This window comes from Squalius cephalus (assembly GCF_949319135.1).
Source record: "Squalius cephalus genome assembly, chromosome: 13".
In the NCBI taxonomy this organism is placed as follows: Eukaryota; Metazoa; Chordata; class Actinopteri; order Cypriniformes; family Leuciscidae; genus Squalius; species Squalius cephalus.
The window spans coordinates 6,102,915-6,125,593 of record NC_137134.1 but is presented as its reverse complement, the minus strand read 5'-3'; the positions used below and the strand labels follow the sequence as shown (position 1 = coordinate 6,125,593).

Below are 22,679 nucleotides of genomic sequence, written 5' to 3'. Positions count from 1 at the left end.
TGTATTTTCTCTTTGTTTGGCCTTGATTTAATACATCAGTCGCAGTGAACGGAGCAGTGATCGTAGCAGGTATGTTTTGATATGTTAATGAGCATCAAAGAGTGTCTTTGTTATAATACACATGTCGATATTTGTGTTATTAGTCTGAGGTAACCATACAGTACGATTACATTTAAATGAGTGTGTTATGTAAGCAAAGGGGCTAGGGATTTTTTTTTTATCTCTTTGTGTGTTATTATAAGTAATATCGAGTGTGTGTGTGTGTGTGTGGTTGGGTTGGGTTGGGTTATTTGGACAGTGTCATAAACTCAGACAGTGACCTATGGACTGACTGTCTCATGCATCAGGACAACACCCTATATACAGTACATAAACACCTGGTACAGTATTACAGTATATCTAATGCCTATTATTGCATACTATACTTTCATAGTCTAAACACTCCAGTACAGTAGATGTAATGTTTACTGTGTCTGACAACACCCTATACACGCAATGGCTATTATATCATTATGCAAACACATAATTTTCTACTGCTTGTAATGTGTTTTCTTGTATTTAAAATACTTCCTCATGTGGTAACATCTATATTAGTTAGTTTTATACAGACATTTTCAAATATAAATGACCTGACCACAGGTTACACCTATAATTCAGTTTGTACCAATAATACAGTTTGTAAAAGTAGGACTTAAACTACAATATAAACCTGGATATTCAGTTTCTCTTGCACTCTCTTGTGTCTAAGATCCCCGCCGGCACATTTGTACATCAGGAGGACGAGGTTTAGTGCCACTCCTCACTTCAGCAAACAGTTCATGTCAATAATGCAGTCTAGATAAGAGTCAGCATTACAGCACTGCATAACATGCTCACTGACATCTACAAACTACAAGTGAAGTATGCTAGGGCACACATTATGTGCTGTTTACTCTCTGGTTGATCTGATAATGGGTTAACTTGATTTTTTTTTACATTTCCTGAAGGAAATATAAGTGGGGGTTGGCTACTAGGGTGTTTAGTATCAGTATCGGCCGATATATGTTCATTTTTAATGTTTTTGTTATCGGGCCATTAAGAAAATTTGGCCGATATATTAAAGCCGATAAATAATGGATTATTTCCTTTAGCTGAGGCACTTCAGATGCGCACTGTTCAACATGATGCTTTTGGTTTCAGATAAAATTATAATGAGAACATCATTATAATTGTGTGCTTGGGACATGGATTTTAATGGTGAGACTTTTGTTTTTGTAATCAGGCTTTTAAAAATTATATAAAAATTTAGATTTATCGGCCAATATATCGGTTATCGGATTTCAAATATAAAGATTTATCGGTTATCGGTATCGGTCTAAATTTTCATATCGGTGCGTCCCTAGTTTTAGCTCTTCTACCTGGTGAAAATGTCGTTTCACCTATATAAGTAATGGCACAGTACACAGTTTAATCATCTTAAATCACAAAACTTGACCACAATTAGCAAATGTCACTAATACACACTGGTTAGTCTAAGTTAGAGCGGTATTTATTTAGCAAAAAAATGCAGTTCATACATACACTGTTAAAATGTTAAACAAAGATTGCTGGACTATATTTCACAAGAAAATACTATTTCAGTCGTTCTGTTTATAAATGTCACATTTAATTCAATGTACTTGCCATTTCTTTGCAATTATTTGTAGACGTTGACCAATAATGGATTTCACCGATAACGATAACTAGGTTGGCCCACGCTGGCCGATAACAGATTAATCAACCAATAGTTTTTAAAGTGGATACAGAATGACAAACAAACATAACACATAAAATAGTGCTGAACTTTATTACAAAAAAAACAGCACTGAACCATGAAAATACACTGCACTTTTTAAATATAAAAATATGAATATATTAATTATACCTTGATCATTCACGTTAGTCCATAGTGCATTAACAAATGTTAAGAGATACGACTTTAAAATGTAAAAATATATTAGTGAATGCTGAAATCAACAATGAACAATACATTTATTAATGTTACAAATGGACTCTCTTATTGTGAAGTGTTATTGTTTCATATAAATCCAACGTCATGCTTAGAGATGGCCATCTTTAAACATCTATACAAATGCCGTAGCATTTCAATTAGACACATGTATATTGTATGTATACTCTCACACTTTTGCTTCTTTTTTCTTGATGATTATCTAATAAAAAAAAAAAAAAAATTATTATTACACTGAAATCGAATGCGTTTCTGATTTGTTTGCATGTTTCTGTCGACAACACAGTTTACTTTCTCACGTCACTAGCTTTGAATATGCAACTTCGCTGCATAACGAATGCATAAACGCGACCAGCTGGATATAAACGAATGCAAATAGATGGAAACAATAGTAACATTAAACATTTGGGTAAGACTTGCGTGTGTTTTTGTCACATTGTTTTAACCGCTTGAGGAACTACTGATGTTAGCTGTTCTCCACCAATGCAGCATCTAGTCTACAAATTAATTACTTTATAATGATATGAAAACCTGTACGGTATACATACCGTTTCATTGTCTGTTTTAAATCTGCATCTGAAGTGTTAATGATCGCAGCCTCGCGTGTCAAAACAAACTCCACGAGGCATCGGTGCTGGTTGTTATTTCTTATTTACTATTTACTTATGCCAAAATAGTTTGGCATAAGTATTTCTGTTAATAAAATATCTTAACAAAACCATTTATTATTAAAGGCATACAATGCAGTTACTGGTTTTCTCAAACAGCGCCCCCTAGAGTCGCAGTGGAGTACTTGTTTTTAACGTTACTGTGGTAAATACCACTCTTCCGACCGCGCTTTCTTCGTCTTCTTCGTCGACTCTGCCGTGATTCACGTCTGAAATGCGTGTCTTCCACAGAGGCTGCTTCATATGTCGTTGATGTATGTGACGTCGTGCCGTAAAGCAAGTCGTGATTCTCGGGAGATTTGTCGGGGCGACACCTCTCAAACCTGCCCTGCTTTGCTATCGGGGTGATTCGCCCTACTACGAGTTCGTTTACCATCTAAATGACCTGAAGCTGTTATATTAAGGCACAAATCTTGCATAGTGTGCCTTTGATAGATGAAAAATGTTGCGTATTCGCAGTAATGTGGTGCAACCAACATGCAGAAACTTATAAAACATAAAACTAACCCTAACCCATTATGACTTTGTGTTAAGGTTGAAAGGTTCATCCTTGATACATCTTTTCATCTTTTTATGACTCTGAAAGGTGAGTTCAGGTTGTAAAATGTCATGTGGTGCGACTCCCTTAAAATTTAACGATATTACGAATTAAAAATAAGATGTGTATAATCACGTTTGAGGGAATTTAAATTTAAATTTTTGTTGAAAATGGTATAAGAGTCTTTTAAAATCATATAAAACCAATATGTGTTTTTTCACCGTGGCCACTCTTTGTCAATGACCCAGATGCGTTTGAAGCTTGTAAGGACTTGCCTGTAATAAGCATAAGAGGCCATGAATCAAGTTAGTTCTAGACTGAAACACTGAGACATTTAGGTAAGAAACCCTTCCCCATTGACTCAACAGATATTTAGACGAGGCTTTGGTGAATCATAAAGTGGTTTCTCAAGAAACAAATACTGAGCATATAGTAGTTGCCTTTGAATCAGCTTTCAGCAACTAGGGAATCAAAGCATTGATTGAAATCCTAATTCGCTGTAGTAACAGTCACAAGACATGGAGCAGTTCAAGGACTGAATCATAATGGCTGTGACGAAAGATTCTCCATAAGCTTTTGTCCATAAGTCTTGTCCTCAGACACCTGGAAAGATGTGGAAGAGGATTCAGTAGATCTGTCAAAAGCAGTCTTTCCTTATCTTCATGAAGTTGAATCTCCCGAAAAACCATCCAGGCCATAATTTACCTCAGAAGACAAAGAAAAAAAAGTAAATATTTTGAGGAAAGTAAATCTGATAACACTTTACAATAATGTCCCATGCATAAACTAGCATTAACTGACAATGAGCAATACATTTGTTCCAGTATTTTTTATTAATCTTTGTTAACATTATTAATGTCCATGCACACATACTTGTCCAGGTTTCTCAGATTTTGTCACTGACAAATTTTTGTGTTCTATTTCTGTTTCTGTTTCTGTTGCCATGGATATCAGAGAGGGTTGAGTGGTTAGTTCGGGAAAGGCTGGAAAACACTACAGAGCACAGGCATCACACACACACACAGGTGCTGTCTTTAGCTGGGTCAACATGCAGTGGCTACGGTGCTTACAAGATTCAAGAAAGCACAATTTTAGGTTTGCTATCAATTTTAAAATTCTGCTACTTACGCACCAAGCTTTACTGTGTGAGATTTTGATATTTTCCGGGATTTTTTAGAGGCCTTAAAACACAAACTTTTGAAAATGTGCTTTAAAGTGTATGTTTTTGAAAACTATAGGGGCTTTCGCACACTGTAAACCCGAATAAGTTGGCAAAACTCAAAAAATGTAAGGCAATCAGTTGCCTCAAATTTTTTAAGTTAAGAAATTCAAAGTAAGCAGAACCGGCAGATTTTTATGTTGTACTTAGGCTATACATTTTAATTGTTCTTAACTTGAAATGTTTGAGTATGCTAATTCACACATTTAACTTAAAACTTTCATGTAATCTCAATGTGAACACTTTTATTAGTATAAACTTAGCTAGCTTTAACAAGCTAGTTTGCTAACATACTCATTTGTTAACATGTTAACAATACTGTGTTATACAGTAGCACTTGCTGTATGAGTGCAGCAATATAAAGGTTTTATTTGCTCTCAAATCATTGTCATCATGATGGTAACTATCCTAAAACCAACATTAACAGAAATTCTTCTAAATTAGCATAACAAAACATTAATCAATACTAAATCTCCCACTTAACATTAATCTTGCACAAAAAAAAAACATTATATTACACTTAATTTTAGCATTTACTCTCCCTTTCGAGTGCCATCGGCAAAGCATGCTGGGAAATAGACATCCCAGCCGTTTCAGTTCAACTTTAGTTTTTGTCTAAATTAAAAGAAATAATTTAATAAAACTCAAAACAATGAAACAGTTCAAGTTTACTTAAAATATATCAGTTCTGTGAACTTGAAAGAAAAAGAAAGTGCTAAATACTCATATAAGTTAATTTGACGGAACTAATTAGTTTAATTTAAGTTTGTCCCACTCAAAACAATTAATTATTTTGAGCGTTAGGGTTTACAGTGAACCGGAGGAACCTTTTCATAGTTCCTAGAACTATTGGTGGATGTTCCCGGATTTTGACGTGTTCGCACCGCAGGAACGAGGAACGATTTTAGTTCTAGGAACTCCTTTTGGAGAAACTAACTAGAGTAGGGTCTAAACCAGCACTATAGGAACTACAGTGACGTTAGTGTTCGCTGATTGGCCGATTGCACGCGAAACACTAGAACCCGCCATAGGGTTCACAAACAGATTATAGCCTATATATTTACTCCAGAAACTAACTCTACGAACATGGAAAACAGTGATAGATGGACTTCTTAATCTTTACGCTGAGGAGAAAATCCAACACACCTTTGAGGGGACCAGGACAAACATGATTAAGTATTTCTGCTCAGCAACACTGGACATCAACCACCCGACATACGCTAATAACTTTTCATTACTGTTTACTTTCTATGTATAACAGTTATATCTAATAACATATTAGACAGGACTCTTAGACAGAACTTAAACTAATGAACACGGAGAATGCGAGCACTATGTGCTCAGGCTCTGGCTGGCGTTCTCAGTGCCGTCAAAATAAAAGTCACAACAACAAGCTTTCGTCACTTCAGAGATCCTACTGGTGGTGCGAATGCAACCAGGAAAAGTTCCTAAGGGAACCATTAGTTCTCGGGGATCCACCCTGGTGGCTCGTTCCTACAACTAAGTTCCTAGAATTACCCGGTGTGAAAGCCGTGAAAGCCTTCTATGCCGTTATCGTCTCATGTTAACAAAAACTTGAATCTGTGAAAACGCTGACGTCATGCGCATGTGTATTACGTGTTCAGCTTATAGGCGCGTAGTGTTTCTTTACATAGTGACATCGCCACCTACTGGCCTGGCATGAATAATACAGCGTTTTTAGTCATTTTCATAGATCTGTGTGAAAGGGGATTGGTTTGATGACATTGTCGTCTGTATGTGAAAAACGCGAAATAATTTTTATCCCATTTTTAGTACATCATTGCCATGTAAACGTACCCTAAATGCACACATGCAGTAGTCTAATCTAAACCTGAAATGGAGACAGGGGTAGCTGTAATGGCCATGCCAAAAGGCACACAATGCTACAACAGAAACTATAACCCTAACCCTTTGTATCCACACCCTAACAGACAGAAACCAGAGACCTTTCGGCACGCCCATTACTCCGACCTGCAGATACACACACTTGCTAAAAGGCTACTAGTATCATATACTAAATAACTGAGGATCACACACTACCTGGTCTCAGCCTCATGCCCGGTACACATTGTAGGATTCTGGGCTGTCCCAGACGAAAGATGACCAATCGTGGCTCCTAAACGGTGGCTCTACGTCGTACAGTGAGAGAGGTTCAAAGACGGTCGTTGTCACGGTTGTGCGACCAAAGATAACCTGCGATCATTTTCTGACAGTGTCAGAGATTTAGCATGATCATCTCACAGTGTGTTTGCTGATACGACCTACATCTACTGACTAGCCAATAAAAATGCAACAAGAAATGGCGTATTGATCAAAGCGACATGGCGTTAAAATGTAAAACGACTTACCCTCAAGCTAAGTTGTAAGATTGGTGTGCCAAGTTGGCCTCTTTTCCCTAGACATGATCGCATCCATATTCTCCTCTTTCGCTTCCTCCTCTTTTTATCACCACACATATAAACCACATTTGCCAAAGTGTGAATCATTTTGCTCTATTTGTTTACCACTAGCGCATGCTGATGACGTTTTATTCTTGCGTCGTAGCTTACGAATCAATAGGTGTCCTCATCGTACAGTTTACATGCATGTCTTAACCAAGTTTATTAGATCCATGTCGTACAGTGTGATTTGTAATGATCTTATAGGATTGCTGTAGCAAGCATCAGACGTCACACCTACGTTTACTGAACGTCTGATGCATAAGGCACACAAAGTTTAAAACACTTCCAGGAGTTTCGAAGTCGTCATCTGATTGGTTGAATTCTACAGGATTTCTGGGAGACGTGTGTGTTGCGTTCTTTAACGGTCCGCCTGGAAACAAAGCCATCGTGATGCCAAACCCCCTCATGGAAGAAGAAAGCTGTCGTGTTTACAGCTGTGACAATGACTGCTTTTCACGATCAACTAAACTCTGGGTTTTCAAAAGTATGTGAAGCTCACAAGTTACAACATAGGTGCTTTAAAGAGTTTTAGCCCTACACGTCGCTCTATTATTTCACACCCCTAAACATGATGCTGAAGAAAACGATTTGTGATTGACATTTTAGTCAGACCTTCGGCGGTCCTTGGCCAATGAACGCTGCAATGGAGTCCAAACCATGTGCCATCAGTCTGAAGGTCTGGCTACACAAGACCACACGCTACCAGACTGTCCCAAAACAGCAAATGTGAAAGATTAAGGGTCTGGCATCGAGTAATGAAAATCGCCCAACTCGAGGGGCGGCACCAAGTATGCATTTTAAAATCTCACTGCACGCATTTGGATAACACTACGAGCAATCACTGTCGCTGTCACTAGCGCTGTCGTCATCTGTTTAGCTCGCCTCTGGCCCGCCTACATCAGATACACCGATGTGATTGGTGCAGCTCGGCTACAAGGGCATAGTTAATGAGCATCATTACTCAATGCCAGAGTAACTCGCTGAGCAAATTCAGCTACAAGGGCATAGTTAAAGCTGCAGTCCGTAGCTTTTTTGGGTTAAAAATGATCCAAAATATTTTTTTGAGCAAGTACATAACCAGCCAGTGTTCAACACTCTCTGCTTGCCTTAGCTCGATTCACAACGGTAAGCTTGTAATAATGTTTTTAATTCCAGTAGTACTGGTGGATTTCCGCTGGAAATTCGAGCATGTCTTTGCGTCATTACGTCACGTCTGTCCACATACAGAAGAGTCTCGGCTAGTCGGCTATATTGAGTGTGAGGATGTTGGTGGTGGAGTGACAACTGGAGATTCACCCATTGTAAAACGTGAAAGACTTCGGACTTCGGAGAAAAAAAGAGACTGCAAATGGCCCATGCGAAAACAAGGACAAATATCGGAAGGGCATTAAATGTAGTCACGCAATGCTGATGTTGTTAACATTAACAATTTGAGAACAAAGTATAATTTGCACGGTTTGATGTGATATGATAAGCGATCGTTAGATTTAATCAGCGCGATTTACTGCAATGCTTTTTTCCCCTTAGTTGGTCAAAAGTGGATGTTACTTACTTGTTCAGACGACATTTTCCGGTGAAGATTCTTATGTTGGTCATACTTCCAAAATGTAGGATCTGTGATTGCGAACGCCAGTATCCACACCGGCACAGTGATTGACAGCCGCACATTCTCCTCAAAACACTGGATTCATCCGCGCTGTGCCGTGCCAGGGCACAACGCACGTAAAGTTGATAATTCCGCGAATAACTGCAATTGCAGATTTCGAACAGAGATGGAGACAAAGAGGAAAAACTGCGGACTGCAGCTTTAATGAGCAAATTCAAACTGTGCTCTTGCGAGAACTCTGGATTTCCGGGGTAGAAACATGTTGCGTTGCTTGAAAACGCTTGACACATTAAAACAATGTGTTCTCAAAATCAGCTCAAAATATTGAACATGTTTATTCTCCTCCGACTGGATGGAATCATATTCTGGAGTCTGTACCCATCATACACTACGTGATTTTCTGTGAAATCTGTCAACACTGACTGCACAAAATCTGCAAATAGCTTCAACTCGTCTAGACAGCAAACCGGGCCAAATGTTCGGGCATTTCCCATGATGCTGTAGTTTACATAGAAAGCCTCAATGGGAAAATTTTGTTCTTCTAACAGCTGTGGCTGGCCTCAGTTATTCCTTTCTGGTTAATTATTAAAAGAGGACTATCAGAGCAAGGGTTAACTTCCAAGTCAATGATTTTCTTTGTGGAAATTAACGTGTAAAAGAAAGGTATAGCCACATTAACCAATGACATGAATATAATTCTTTGTATATAGTGTTTAATTTCATTAAACTGTTTTGTTAAAGCCTTTTGATGCATTATAACACATGCATTCATTGTTGTACTTATTGTGAGACGGAATGGACTGTTATCCCTCTTGTGACGGGTCAGTGTTGGATGCGAGGCATTATTGATTCAGTGGGATCACGTGACCTGTGGAGGCTGAATGAGTGGGTATCACAGCATGAGACTGATGTTGACGGGGATTCAGGGCGAAGTGTAAATGCGTCACAATCAGCAGATTTTAAAGCTTTTAACTACTATTTTGGAGTGAAGCTTCAAATAATTGTTTGACAGGAAGTATTGGCTGGTTTCAGCAGGTGCAGCTGTGATTTGGTGGTTTCAGAAGAACTGAAAAATGAGTGCTTAATTGGGTGGACTGTTGGATACAAGATGAAGGGACCCACATGACACAAATTTGGTCGATTTTGGTTGAATCATGGCATACAAGTAAATGTGATTAATAATTTACAGTGCCCCTATCATGCTATTTTAAAGGTTCCTAATTTGTTTTTGAGTCTCCTACGATATGTTTAAAGGTCCCGTATTATGCCCCTTTTCACAAGATGTAAAATAAGTCTCTGATGTCCCCAGAGTGTGTGTGTGAAGTTTTAGCTCAAAATACCCCACAGATAATTTTTTACAGCATGTTTAAATTGTCATTTTTTGGGGCTCAGAAAAACGCGCTGTTTTAGTGTGTGCCCTTTAAATGCAAATGAGCTGCTGCTGCCGGCACAGGGGGCGGAGCCTCACGAGCTCGCGCTCAGTCTCTCAGGACAATTTCACCTCACGGAATGATGATAATATCAGAAACTCTCAGTAACGGTGTTCATTTCGAGTCGGACAATAATGCCTACAGAGTCAGAGTGCTGTATAGAGATGGAACAGGTATAGTTTAGTAGTTTAATTACGGTTATTATAACGTATTTGTCATCTGCTTGTATGTATCCATTATTAATAGCCTACAAGTCTGCTGTTTCGGACCAGGTCCGAATGATGATCAAACATATACTGATGAGTTTAATAAAGTTTATTGTACATCACACAAAAGATGAAGCATCAGTTTTACTTCAGAAAATCACCGTAAGAGCTGAGTAAACACAGTAAGTTATAAAGTGCGCAAGTACATAAACGAATTTCGGTAGAGATGAGGGAGCATTTTCTTTAAAAACAAAATAATTCCACCTCGTCTTCAGCGGCTGCCTCAGATTTCTGGAGTAAATAGAGAGAGCTATGTGGATTAATACATCCAGCCACACAACACCTACAACGCTTGGGAGACGTTCTCCTCAGTGCAGCAGCTGTGAACTCGATCAGGGCGGGGCTATGTTGAAACGGCAGTGTCTGTCAACACTCGTGGGCGGGGCCTGTGCTTAGTGATGTCACTAAAACAGCATTCTGAACACAGGTTGTTGGGAGACAGTGCTGATGATTTATGGGGATTAATAAAAAAGGAGTGAGTGGATTTTTATCACTCTTGGGTGGTTGTGTACACACACTGCCAACACACATTTATGTCCAAACAGCATGCAAAAGTGAATTTTGCATAATACGGGACCTTTAAATGCATTTAAAATTAAATGCAAAAAACCTTTAAAAACCTTTAAATGCAAAAGTCAAAAACAATGTTCTCATAATATACATTGCAGCATCACCTCTTTTCTCATAGTGTCTGAAACTGTAGTGTCATTCTAAACCCCTCCTCCTCTGTTCTGATTGGTCTACTCTGCTCTGATTGGTCAGATGGCCCAGTCTGTTGTGATTGGTCTACTCTGCTCTGATTGGTCAGATGATCCAGTCTGTTGTGATTGGTCTACTCTGCTCTGATTGGTCAGATGATCCAATCAGTTGTGATTGGTCTACTCTGCTCTGATTGGTCAGATGATCCAATCTGTTGTGATTGGTCTACTCTGTTCTGATTGGTCAGATGGCTCAGTCTGTTGTGATTGGTCTACTCTGCTCTGATTGGTCAGATTGTCCAGTCTGTTGTGATTGGTCTACTCTGCTCTGATTGGTCAGATGATCCAGTCTGTTGTGATTGGTCTACTCTGCTCTGATTGGTCAGATGGCTCAGTCTGTTGTGATTGGTCTACTCTGTTCTGATTGGTCAGATGGCTCAGTCTGTTGTGATTGGTCTACTCTGCTCTGATTGGTCAGATTGTCCAGTCTGTTGTGATTGGTCTACTCTGCTCTGATTGGTCAGATGATCCAGTCTGTTGTGATTGGTCTACTCTGTTCTGATTGGTCAGATGGCCCAGTCTGTTGTGATTGGTCTACTCTGTTCTGATTGATCAGATGGCCCAGTCTGTTGTGATTAGTCTACTCTGCTCTGATTGGTCAGATGACCCAGTCTGTTGTGATTGGTCTACTCTGCTCTGATTGGTCAGATGGCCCAGTCTGTTGTGATTGGTCTACTCTGCTCTGATTGGTCAGATTGTCCAGTCTGTTGTGATTGGTCTACTCTGTTCTGATTGGTCAGATGGCCCAGTCTGTTGTGATTGGTCTACTCTGTTCTGATTGATCAGATGGCCCAGTCTGTTGTGATTAGTCTACTCTGCTCTGATTGGTCAGATGACCCAGTCTGTTGTGATTGGTCTACTCTGCTCTGATTGGTCAGATGGCCCAGTCTTTTGTGATTGGTCTACTCTGTTCTGATTGATCAGATGGCCCAGTCTGTTGTGATTAGTCTACTCTGCTCTGATTGGTCAGATGACCCAGTCTGTTGTGATTAGTCTACTCTGCTCTGATTGGTCAGATGACCCAGTCTGTTGTGATTGGTCTACTCTGCTCTGATTGATCAGACTGTTGTGATTGGTCCGATGGCCCAGTGTGTTGTGATTGGTCAGCCGCTTACAGCATGTGTCAGAAACCAAATGCTCCTAACCATATCTAAATTTCAATTCTGGATCTTCCTCAGCACTTGATACTCAGTGATATGGACAGTAACGATGGCGTACATTTTTCAGAGTCAATTCCAGTAAATTCCAGCGAGTCTTCAGTCTTTGGCAGGCAGTGCATCAAAGTGGATTTGCTTTGAGTTTGCTGCTCAGAAAACAAACATGTCGAGAACACGAAACAAACTCTTACAGTGTTTGAGGGTGGGTAGAGGACCATTTGTTTCGTGCAGGAAGTAAAACTGGAATTACTGACAACTCATTTCAGACAGTTCAGAATCGCTTCTTTCTTTTAGGAGACAACTCTGTTTATCTGTACTTTGATCTTTGAAACTTTGCAGATCTTTTACATTCAGAAACGGCTATATTACACACCACGTGAAAGGTAATATCCAAAAAAAACATTATAGGGGCACTTAAATTGTTCCCTTTGTACATTTATTTAACTTGCTGTTTAAGATTCATACACAAATGCGTAAGGATGCATCATTTTTATGTCATCTTTAGCACATCTAAAATTGTATATTTATTTTTCATAATGCACATTATAATGTTGTGATGCTTATTGCCTATTGTCTGTTTCATTTAATGTTTAGATCATTTTTATAATAAATACAACTTTTTCTAGTTATGTCAAGCTCTAGAAATTGTTATTTGTGAGTAAAAATATATATTTAAAAAAAACTGTAAATCACAAATGACTAGAAAACTCATGGAAATTCATTGGTAATTAAACGAGAAAATTCAGCTATTGAATCTTCAATTGAAAATGATGATTTTTGTAATTATTTTAAATTATTTTAATATACTGCCACTCCTAGTTTCTGTAAAGAAAATTAGGACCTTTGCCATTACAGCAGAAGTACCAGAAATATAGTAGTACTGGCTGATGGAAAGAAGTGTTATGATATTCTATTATAGTTTTGGTTAATATTTTAAATTAGATTTTATTTGTATGTTTTTGTTTTCACTTTAATTTTAGTTAAAGTTTTAGTATTTTTGTTGTATTCTTATTTATAAGTTTTAGTTAGTTAGTTTATTTATTTTAAGTGAACCTAAATTAGAAATGTTACCTAGTTGAAAAATGAAAGTTTTTTTAAAACAATCTATTTTATTTCAGTTAATGTTTATTTCATGTATCAAACATGTTTATGGTTTTAGTTTTAGTTAACAATAATAGCCATGATTAAAAGTTCTTGCAATTTTTGAATTGTATGTTTTTATGGTAATTAATACTGATTGTCACATATGTGCTGCATTTCTATATGATTTAGTCAGTATGTTGCAATTTAATGTGCACAGTAAATAATCCTCATGTCATCCTCAAACCCTGACCTCATTTATACCCCTCTTCCTTCAAGGCCTCCTGACCTCTATCAGAGCATGTCCACCATGGTTTACCCCCATGAGGAGCGACTCGAGAAGCTGACGCAGGAGGAGATCATCTCCAGCACTAAACTGGTGATTCAGGGTCTGGAAGCTCTCAAGAGCGAGCACAACTCCATCCTGCACAGTCTGCTGGAGACCATCCAGTGCTTAAAGAAAGATGAGGAGGCCAGTTCGGTTCACGAAAAGTCCAACCTTCTGCGCAAGTCAGTGGAGATGATTGAGCTGGGCCTGGGTGAAGCACAGGTGAGGGATGACTCCATTATGGGGTCCTCGGGTGAATGGGTTTAGTGAATACCACTGAATTTGCACTGTTATTAGCATGTGTTACTGACTAACAACTTAGGGGCCAGACTTACTAAACAGGGGCCGTATTCACAAAGCATTTTATCTTACCACTAGGAGTACTCCTAAATCGCACTAAAAGATTTTAGCTAGGAGTTTTCTCTTAAAAGTTATTCACAACGCCTTTCAGACCTACTCTTAGTAAAGAAAAATGACAACTCCTAAACTAAGAGTGAGTCTGCGTTGCTATGGATGACGTCATTACTCATGCACGAGCTTGACTGAAGTGACCACCTTGATTGGCTGATGATTGTAACGCGGGAATGATTCCAAACACCTCCCCTACGATGATGAGTGACAGGTGACAGGTCTGAGAATGCGTGCGCTACACAAGTAGTGCGAAGGACGGAAGATGATGAATAACTGAATAAATAGCCTACATGAATAAAGAGTAAGGCAAAACAAATAGCCTAGTAGCCTAATGAAACATATGGATTGATGCAATATCTTTGCAACATTATTGAATTAATCTGTCACTATATGCCTCTGCCTACGTTTGCAAAGAGAAGAACATTTTAATTTGATTCACAATGAAACGTTACAATTAGTTTACATGCAATGGGTAGCCTAGTTTTGGTTGTTGTTGGTGGCGTTATTGCATCCCTAGTTATGCCTACAATGCAGAATTGTTCCCTCGCGATTGGAAGCTCCTGTAGCCGCCGCATACGCATTTCAAAACATCACAACGTGAAATGCCACAAAAAGCGGTTTGTGAAGGTCTTAGTGAGTTAGGAGTCCTCTCGACTTCTTTTAAGCTGTCCCAGACTTAGGTGCTACTTTTAGGGCTAAAATGCTTCGTGAATTACTCTTAGTCAAAAAAATTAGGAGTCCTAAAGTTACGAGTGACACGCCCATTATTTTTAGGAGTTGCTCCTAAATTCGCCAGTTAGGAGCTACTTTTAGCCTTAAAATTCTTTGTGAATACGGCCCCAGGGCAAATTAGCACGAGACAGCATTCCCATAAATGCGCCAAAGTTCTGCGGCTGATCTATTGATAATTCGCAAATTAAAGAAAACAACAGACGCAGCCAGATCCTTTCCATAATGACCAATACAATCTAAAAAAAGGAGCGCTAATTAGCGTAGGGTCGCAAACAAGCAGAGCCGATGATAATCAGGTGTGGGTAATCAGCTAACAACGCAGGCGCAGCAAATAAAAAATGGTGTCTCCCTCTGGCTTTCCAGATAAATGTAAAATAGCGGTAAATAAAATATTCAGTACAGAACAGCATAAAATAAAGTGGCATTCATTATAAACAACATTTATTATATGCCAAGCTTAAACAAATTAATTTAAAGTGAAACTGAAACTAATGACGTGTGGCAAATGCACTAAACAAATAATTGGTATTATTACCGTATTATTATGGAAAATACGGTACTGAAAATTTCCCTTTATCTTTGACGATTTGTTTTACTTGTCGCATTTCATTCTGGGATTGCCTTATTGGTTTGTGAAAGGTACATGTGATTTTGGCCAAAATTATATCGATGAGGCATAATTTTGCTGTTTACTGTTTGAAACATCATTCACATCAGGAGTGCGCATACAGTATAATGCTTATAATGTTGACAGGCAGCTCACTAAGGATTAAAACAAATATAATATGTATTTTCTTAAGATTTGCTCGGCATGAAAAGACAGTAAGCTTTTAAAAGTAATACAGTTATAGTAAGGGTAATTATAATGTGTACAGGTGATGATGGCCCTGTCCAGCCATCTGAATGCCGTGGAGTCGGAGAAACAGAAATTGCGCGCTCAGGTGCGACGGCTCTGTCAGGAGAACCAGTGGCTGAGGGACGAGCTGGCAAACACTCAGCAGAAACTGCAGAAGAGTGAACAGAGCGTCGCACAGCTGGAGGAGGAGAAGAAACATCTGGAGTTCATGAACCAGCTCAAGAAATATGACGATGGCACCTCGCCAGAGGTGAGTCTTGCTATAGGGGATGAACAGCAAAAACAGAGCAATACCATCATGTTCATGATCTAGGCAGGTGGAGCTGGGGAGGTGGAGGGGTTCAGAGGAACTCTGATAGCTGATAGACTATTTTAATGTTGAGCCAGTGATCTCATTGGCTGCAGGATCAGCGGAGGCCAATCAGCTTGTGCCGTGTGGTAATGATGTGATCACTTGCAGATTGCATGTAAAGGACCATCAGCCCTCTCGAGTTTCATGATATAAGAAAAGGCACACTTTACAGTATGAAGGTTCATGATGCCAGGTTCAACTTTCTGTGTCAAATCATTAAGTTTAAAGGATTAGTTCACTTTCAAAAACATTTTTGCTGATAATTTACTCACCCCGATGATATCCATGTCTTTCTTTCTTCAGTCGAAAAGAAATGAAGGTTTTTGAGGAAAACATTCCAGGATTTTTCTACACAGAATGGACTTCAATGGCAGCCAACTTTACCAATGTTCACAGAAGGTTCAAATGTCCGTCTCAATGCAGCTTCAAAGTCTCGACACGATCCCAGTCGAGAAATAAGGGTCTTATCTCGCGAAACGATCGTCATTTCCTAAAAAAAAAAAATATGTATTTACTTTTTAACCACAAATGCCCGTCTTGTACCATCTCTGAGATGCGCCACGTATTACATCATCACGTTAGAAAGGTCACGAAAAAAATTAAAATAATAATACATTAAAACAAAGATGTCGGACGATTTTGAAGTTGGAGGAGAAAATGAGATGACATTTTTCAACCTTTCCTGCCTTTTTGAACCGGAGTACACAGACAAATAACTTAGATGACGTGACGCGTGACCTTTCCAATGTGATGACGCAATGCGCGGAGCATCTCAGAGATGGTACAAGACGGGCATTTGTCGTTAAAAAGTATATATATATTTTTTTTTTTTAGGAAATGACGATCGTTTCGCGAGATAAGACCCTTATTTCTCGACTGGGATCGTGTCGAGACTTTGAAGCTGCATTAAGACGGACGTTTGAACCTTCTTTGAACATTGGTAAAGTTGGCTGCCATTGAAGTCCATTCTGTGTAGAAAAATCCTGGAATGTTTTCCTCAAAAACCTTCATTTCTTTTCGACTGAAGAAAGAAAGACATGGATATCTTGGATGACATCGGGGTGAGTAAATTATCAGCAAAAAATTTTTGAAAGTGAACTAATAGTCTAAGTACTAAAACTGCTAAAACTAATTAACACTGGTGTCATTATTCACATTTGTCTGTCCATTTATGTTAACAAAGCAAGTTGACTTATGTTTGGAAATTTATTTGGAAAATATGTTGAGACGTGTATCTCTTGTGTTTATTTTCATACATTTCTATGTCATTTATCAAATTAAAAACTAAATGACAACATTTTCGGTGCAAGAAACCATGACTTGCATTCTAAGTGGACTTACAAGTTTAAAAACAGAGGAGCTTTTCTGTCTTATCTCCTCTGCTGTTGTAACCCGACTCTTCTTGGGAGATGAGCCATGTCCTTCTTCCTGGATGTGTAGCCAGCATTGATTTATTATCGCAGATCGATGACTCAGTTTTGCTAGATAAAGATGTTACGAAGGAGACATGCCTCATCGTTACTGTGTGATGAATGAATAAACTGTATTCCCTCCCTGGCAAACAGGACGTCCTCTCCTTTACTCCAGACTAATGTTCTTCATTTTTCTCTTTCTGCTGTGGGAGGATTTGAAGACATTATCTGTTCAAATGACAGTTGCCTCCAGCTTGTCATTTATATTTCATGAAACGATGTTTCATGCTGTTACTTCCTGAATTGATGGAGCCATTAACATTTAGAGACTATAAAGACAGTCATGCATGGACAGAGATGCAATTGACTATAGAAATTCACAATACAATTTACATTATAAGACAGCACAGACAGATTATAAATGATAATTATGCCAAATTGAATATTAAAATGGTTTCAAACTGGGTTTTTTTTTTCTTCTTTGGTTTTGTTTTAGGAAGAGAAAAATAGTGAGGCTCCCAAAGATGCCCTGGACGATTTGTTTCCCAATGATGAAGATTACCAGGGTAAGGAAGTACACAAATGACATGACACAGTCCTTGGCATGTGTTTTATGAATATGTTTTGATAGATATTATTGGTCACAGGGTTTACTTTGGCTATGTTCACTGTCAATCCAAATCTGATTGGAATCTGATCTAAATTGTTGACTGTCCACACTGATCGGATCTGATTTGTGTGTCCCGTGGCGCTCTTTCATTTTACGGAATATCTGCTTTGCTTTCTTTGGAAATGACGTTGGAAATTACGCTCTACTACCCAACAGTCAATGCAGCGTTATGTTACCAAAGTGTGGAGTGAACCACAAGGATGGCATTTTGAACAGGGCTGGAGAAACCATACAATCCATTTTTTCGTATGTGACGTATGTGAAGACGTATGTGCTTAATTGGTGTATAATTTTTTATCCGATAAGAAGACATGCGCACAAACTACGATGAAAACACATTTACTGAATAAATCCCTCGATGCGCATTTGCGCAACAGAAACCTCAGGTGACTTCGCCTCAGCAGAGGCTGTGATTGGATAACTGGAGTAACCAGCGGACCAATCGCATCGCAGCATCTCAAATGTTGGTTTGGTGGTTCTGAAACGCCTGAGTTCTTTGAAACGCAATAAATTTATGATGTACGAAAAAAAAGCCACAGATTCTGCCCCGATTGCCGCAACAAGTTTTATTACCGATATTTTGCGCCAGTTTCCCAGGAAGTGACGTTTTGGTTCTCTTAAACACATGAGATAGAAACAGCGCTTTATTCGCAAGTGTTTTATGCTCTATTCAAATGTTGTGCATAAGTTAATGCACCTCTGTATGGAAACTCAGCCATTGTGTCTCTCTGTCGCCCCCTTCAGTCTCCCACCAGCACAACAGCGCCGCGGTGGCTGCCGCGCAGCAGGGGGGGTACGAGATCCCGGCCCGCCTCAGGACCCTCCATAACCTGGTGATCCAGTACGCAGCCCAGGGCCGGTACGAGGTGGCCGTGCCTCTCTGCAAACAGGCTCTGGAGGACCTGGAGAAAACCTCTGGACACGACCATCCCGATGTAGCCACCATGCTCAACATCCTGGCTCTGGTCTACAGGTGTGTGTGTGTGTGTGTTTGCTCATGTTGAAGTAGATCTCAGTCATTGTTTACTCACACTCGTGTCATTCCAAACCAGTATGTTCTTAGTTACATGAAACACAAAAGGAGACGTTTTGAAAAATGGCACTTTCAAGCATCATACAGGACTCAAAAGCCTCATTACAATGGACAACATAGCTATATTTGAAGCTTTTCAATATTTTCATTGAACATAGAAGGACTTAAATTACTTCAGAAAGCTTGCAATTTAGTGCACAAGTCATATGTACAACTGTTATGACACTTTTAAAACCCTGATATATATTTCAAGCAAAATCGAACAAACTAATTTCGAACAAAATCAGGCCAAAACAAATTTAGTTTGGAGTTTAAAAACTCCTTTAAAAAACAGCTTGACAGAGTGGCTGGTAAACACTTTCAAATTCAAGCTAAACCAAAGATCGAACTGTTCATTTCGATCAAAATGGAACAAAGAACAAAACAAACATAGAACAAAGCAGAGTTTGTTTGGAGTTTGTTTCAGGAGTTGGAAACAGCTTAATTCTCTGGAAAAGTTCGCTCTGTCTAGTAAACACCTTCAAACTCCCATTGGTCAGTGGTGATGATGTAATAGGTAGGTGTGACTCTGAGGCTCCGCCTTCTTTGAGGTGAAAATCTTCTCCGGTTCATTTCTTCTATTCAGTCAGGCGAGATCAGATGTGTGTAAAAACATGAACACACTGGAGAGCCGCTTTACATTATTGAAGTTGAATTTCTAATTGAAAGCAACACTGTCACTGTATTTAATGTTTATTAATGTAAAGCTGCTTGTTTTAAAGCAGTTAGGATTTTGTTATTGAGGAAAGGGTGCAACACATATTTGCACATTCATATTTGCATATTTGTATTGAAGTTCCAGTTCCCCATTATATATTATTCCCCACATAAAGTCATTTGTTGGGTTTAGAGCGAGTAAATGAGTGAGTAATTGTGAGTAAATGAGGAAAGAACTTTCTTTCTTTAACCAGCAAGACTTCCTTGGTCAACCAACTTTTCATAGAAGAAATAAAGTCATTTGTTGGGTTTAGAGTGAGTAAATGAGTGAGTAATTGTGTCATACTGGTTAACCAGCTTCATCAACTCAGCAGAGTAAAGTGCGAAATAAGTCTGTTTATGTGTTTGGAATTACTCAATCATTTCAAATTATTTCAGATTTTTTTTATTTTTGAAATTCCTGATTATTTTCAGCCTCTGACAATTCTATTAGCAATTTTTGCTAATTTGGCATGGAAAACGAATTCTCTATTACTTAATGTGGAAATATATTTAGTCAAAAGAAGTTTGCCCACAGAAATAAGCCTTTTGAAATAAGACTTTATTGTCTTTCTTTTCACACAGGGACCAGAATAAATACAAGGAAGCGGCCCATCTCCTTAATGATGCCCTGTCAATCAGAGAAAAGACCCTGGGCAATGACCACCCAGCTGTAAGTAACTCAAAACATGAATCTGAATACTGAATCTGTTTTTGTGCAAGTGAGATGAGTAAATGCATGATCACATTTAGTCTAGAACTATAATAAGCATCATGTTCACACACAACGCCTCTTCACTTACTCACAATTCCTCTCAACATGAGGACAGGAGAGCTGTCAGTCAATAAATGAGAAAACAAAGTAACTTCCATTACTTATTTGAAAAAGTAACTCCGATATTTTGTTGTAAATTGGAAAGTAATGTGTTACTTTACTAGTTACTTGAAAAAGTAATCTGATTACATAACTTGGATTACTTTGTAATGCATCACCCCCAACAATTACTCAAAATACAGGGATGTATATATAGTAGTGCTTGTGGTCATCTGGTCTTAAATAACGTTCTCAAAAAACACAAAAACATTATATTTATTTTTTCAGAAAAAAATTTCTCAGAACATTTTCCAAATGTTTTTTTTTTAATGTTTAGAAATGTTTTAAACTACTTGTTTCAGAATGTTTAGAGAACATTCAAAAGTATTGTTCCCATAATGTTTGCAAAATAAAATAAAATGTTCCCTAAATGTTCTCATGACCAAGAATAAAAAAACAGCATCCAGAGAACATTCAGAAATAACATTTTCATAACTCAATGGGAATGTTAGCAAAATGTTCTTAGAGTATTTTCTGGCAGCTGGGTAATCGGTGTGTGTATTCTGTGTCTGATCCAGGTGGCGGCCACCCTCAACAACCTGGCGGTCTTGTATGGAAAGAGAGGAAAATACAAGGAAGCAGAACCGCTGTGCAAGAGAGCCTTGGAGATCAGAGAGAAGGTACTAGCACAAATGCTTGGCCTGTTCGTTGGGGTACAAAAGCCTCTTTTCTCAATTGATTTAGATGATATTTAAATAAACTCTGACTTGTTAGTCATATTGTAAAGGCCCCAATATACTCACGGCGAGTAGGGATGCACCGATATGAACATTTAGGCCGATACCGATAACCGATAAATCTTTATATTTGAAATCCGATAACCGATATATTGGCTGATAAATCTAAATCCAAATTTTTTTGATCATTTTTGAGAGCCTGATTACAAAAACAAAAGTCTCACCCCAAGCGCACAATTATAATCATGTTTATACCAAAACCATCATGGTGAACAAGTGCGCATCTGAAGTGCCTCAGCTGAAGGAAATAATACATTATTTATCGGATTTAATATATCGGCCATTTTCTTATTGGGCCGATAACGATAACATTAAAACTGAACATATATCGGCCGATACCGATAGGGTGGCCGATATATCGAGCATCACTAACACTGAGTGACAGCAGTGAGAAAACAGTTCAGAAAGCATCTGATCATAGCGATGTGGATATGTTTGAACCAGCTCGGCAATTCAGTGTGTTTTTACACGCGTCTGACCTCGACTGACTGAACAGAAGAAATTAACCAGAGATTTTCACCTCAAAGAAGGCGGAACCTCAGAACCACACCCACCTATTACATCATCACCACTGACCAATGGGAGTTTGAAGGTGTTTACCAGCCAGAGCGAACCTTTCCAGAAAGTCAAGCTGTTTCCAACTCCTGAAACAAACTTCGTTTTGTCATGATTTTGTTTCGAAATAACAACAGTTCGATCTTTGGTTTCGCTTGAAGTATGTATATCGGGGCTTTAATTATGTCACTCTCTTTCGTTGCTCAGGTGTTGGGACGGGACCACCCGGACGTGGCCAAGCAGCTGAATAACCTGGCCCTGCTCTGTCAGAATCAGGGGAAGTATGAGGAGGTGGAGTATTATTACTGCAGGGCTCTCGATATCTACGAGAAAAGACTCGGACCTGATGACCCGAATGTTGCCAAGACCAAAAACAACCTGGTGAATATAATCAGCACTCATCTTGAATTCAAACCCTCACTCATTGTTCAGAGATCTATTTGTAATGTAAAACATTAAAAAAGAGAGAAAAAGACAGTTCAAATTACACTATATATATGATATACCTATACACTACTGTTTAAAAGTTTGGGCTCTGTAAGATTCTTCAAACATCCTACGTCTTATATTTTAATTTAAGTGCATGCCATAGTTGTTGACCAGTTTTATATTTCCCCTGCAGGCTTCATGCTATCTGAAACAGGGCAAGTACAAGGAAGCTGAGATTCTCTACAAAGAGATCCTGACGCGCGCCCATGAGAAAGAGTTCGGATCTGTAGATGGTACGATGATTGCTTGATCATGGCACTTCATTATTCATTAGCTGACAGACTGCATGCTTTCTTACTATGGCGACATTATAAACCTGAACTA

At 38.7% G+C, this 22,679-nt stretch overlaps 1 protein-coding gene across 2 annotated transcripts in view; it reads left to right on the top strand.

The window, feature by feature from the left end:
* Positions 1-22,679, top strand: part of klc4 (kinesin light chain 4) — a 46,960-nt gene that overhangs the window by 91 nt on the left and 24,190 nt on the right. For both annotated transcript variants that reach the window (XM_079889670.1, XM_079889671.1), the window contains exons 1-9: positions 1-69; positions 13,451-13,721; positions 15,518-15,748; positions 17,759-17,828; positions 18,677-18,905; positions 20,286-20,373; positions 21,093-21,194; positions 22,074-22,247; positions 22,489-22,588. The exon at positions 1-69 is cut by the window's left edge. In XM_079889670.1, coding sequence (XP_079745796.1) covers positions 13,473-13,721; positions 15,518-15,748; positions 17,759-17,828; positions 18,677-18,905; positions 20,286-20,373; positions 21,093-21,194; positions 22,074-22,247; positions 22,489-22,588 — 1,243 coding nt within the window. In that variant the 5' untranslated portion in view covers positions 1-69; positions 13,451-13,472. The remainder of the gene's footprint in view (positions 70-13,450; positions 13,722-15,517; positions 15,749-17,758; positions 17,829-18,676; positions 18,906-20,285; positions 20,374-21,092; positions 21,195-22,073; positions 22,248-22,488; positions 22,589-22,679) is intronic.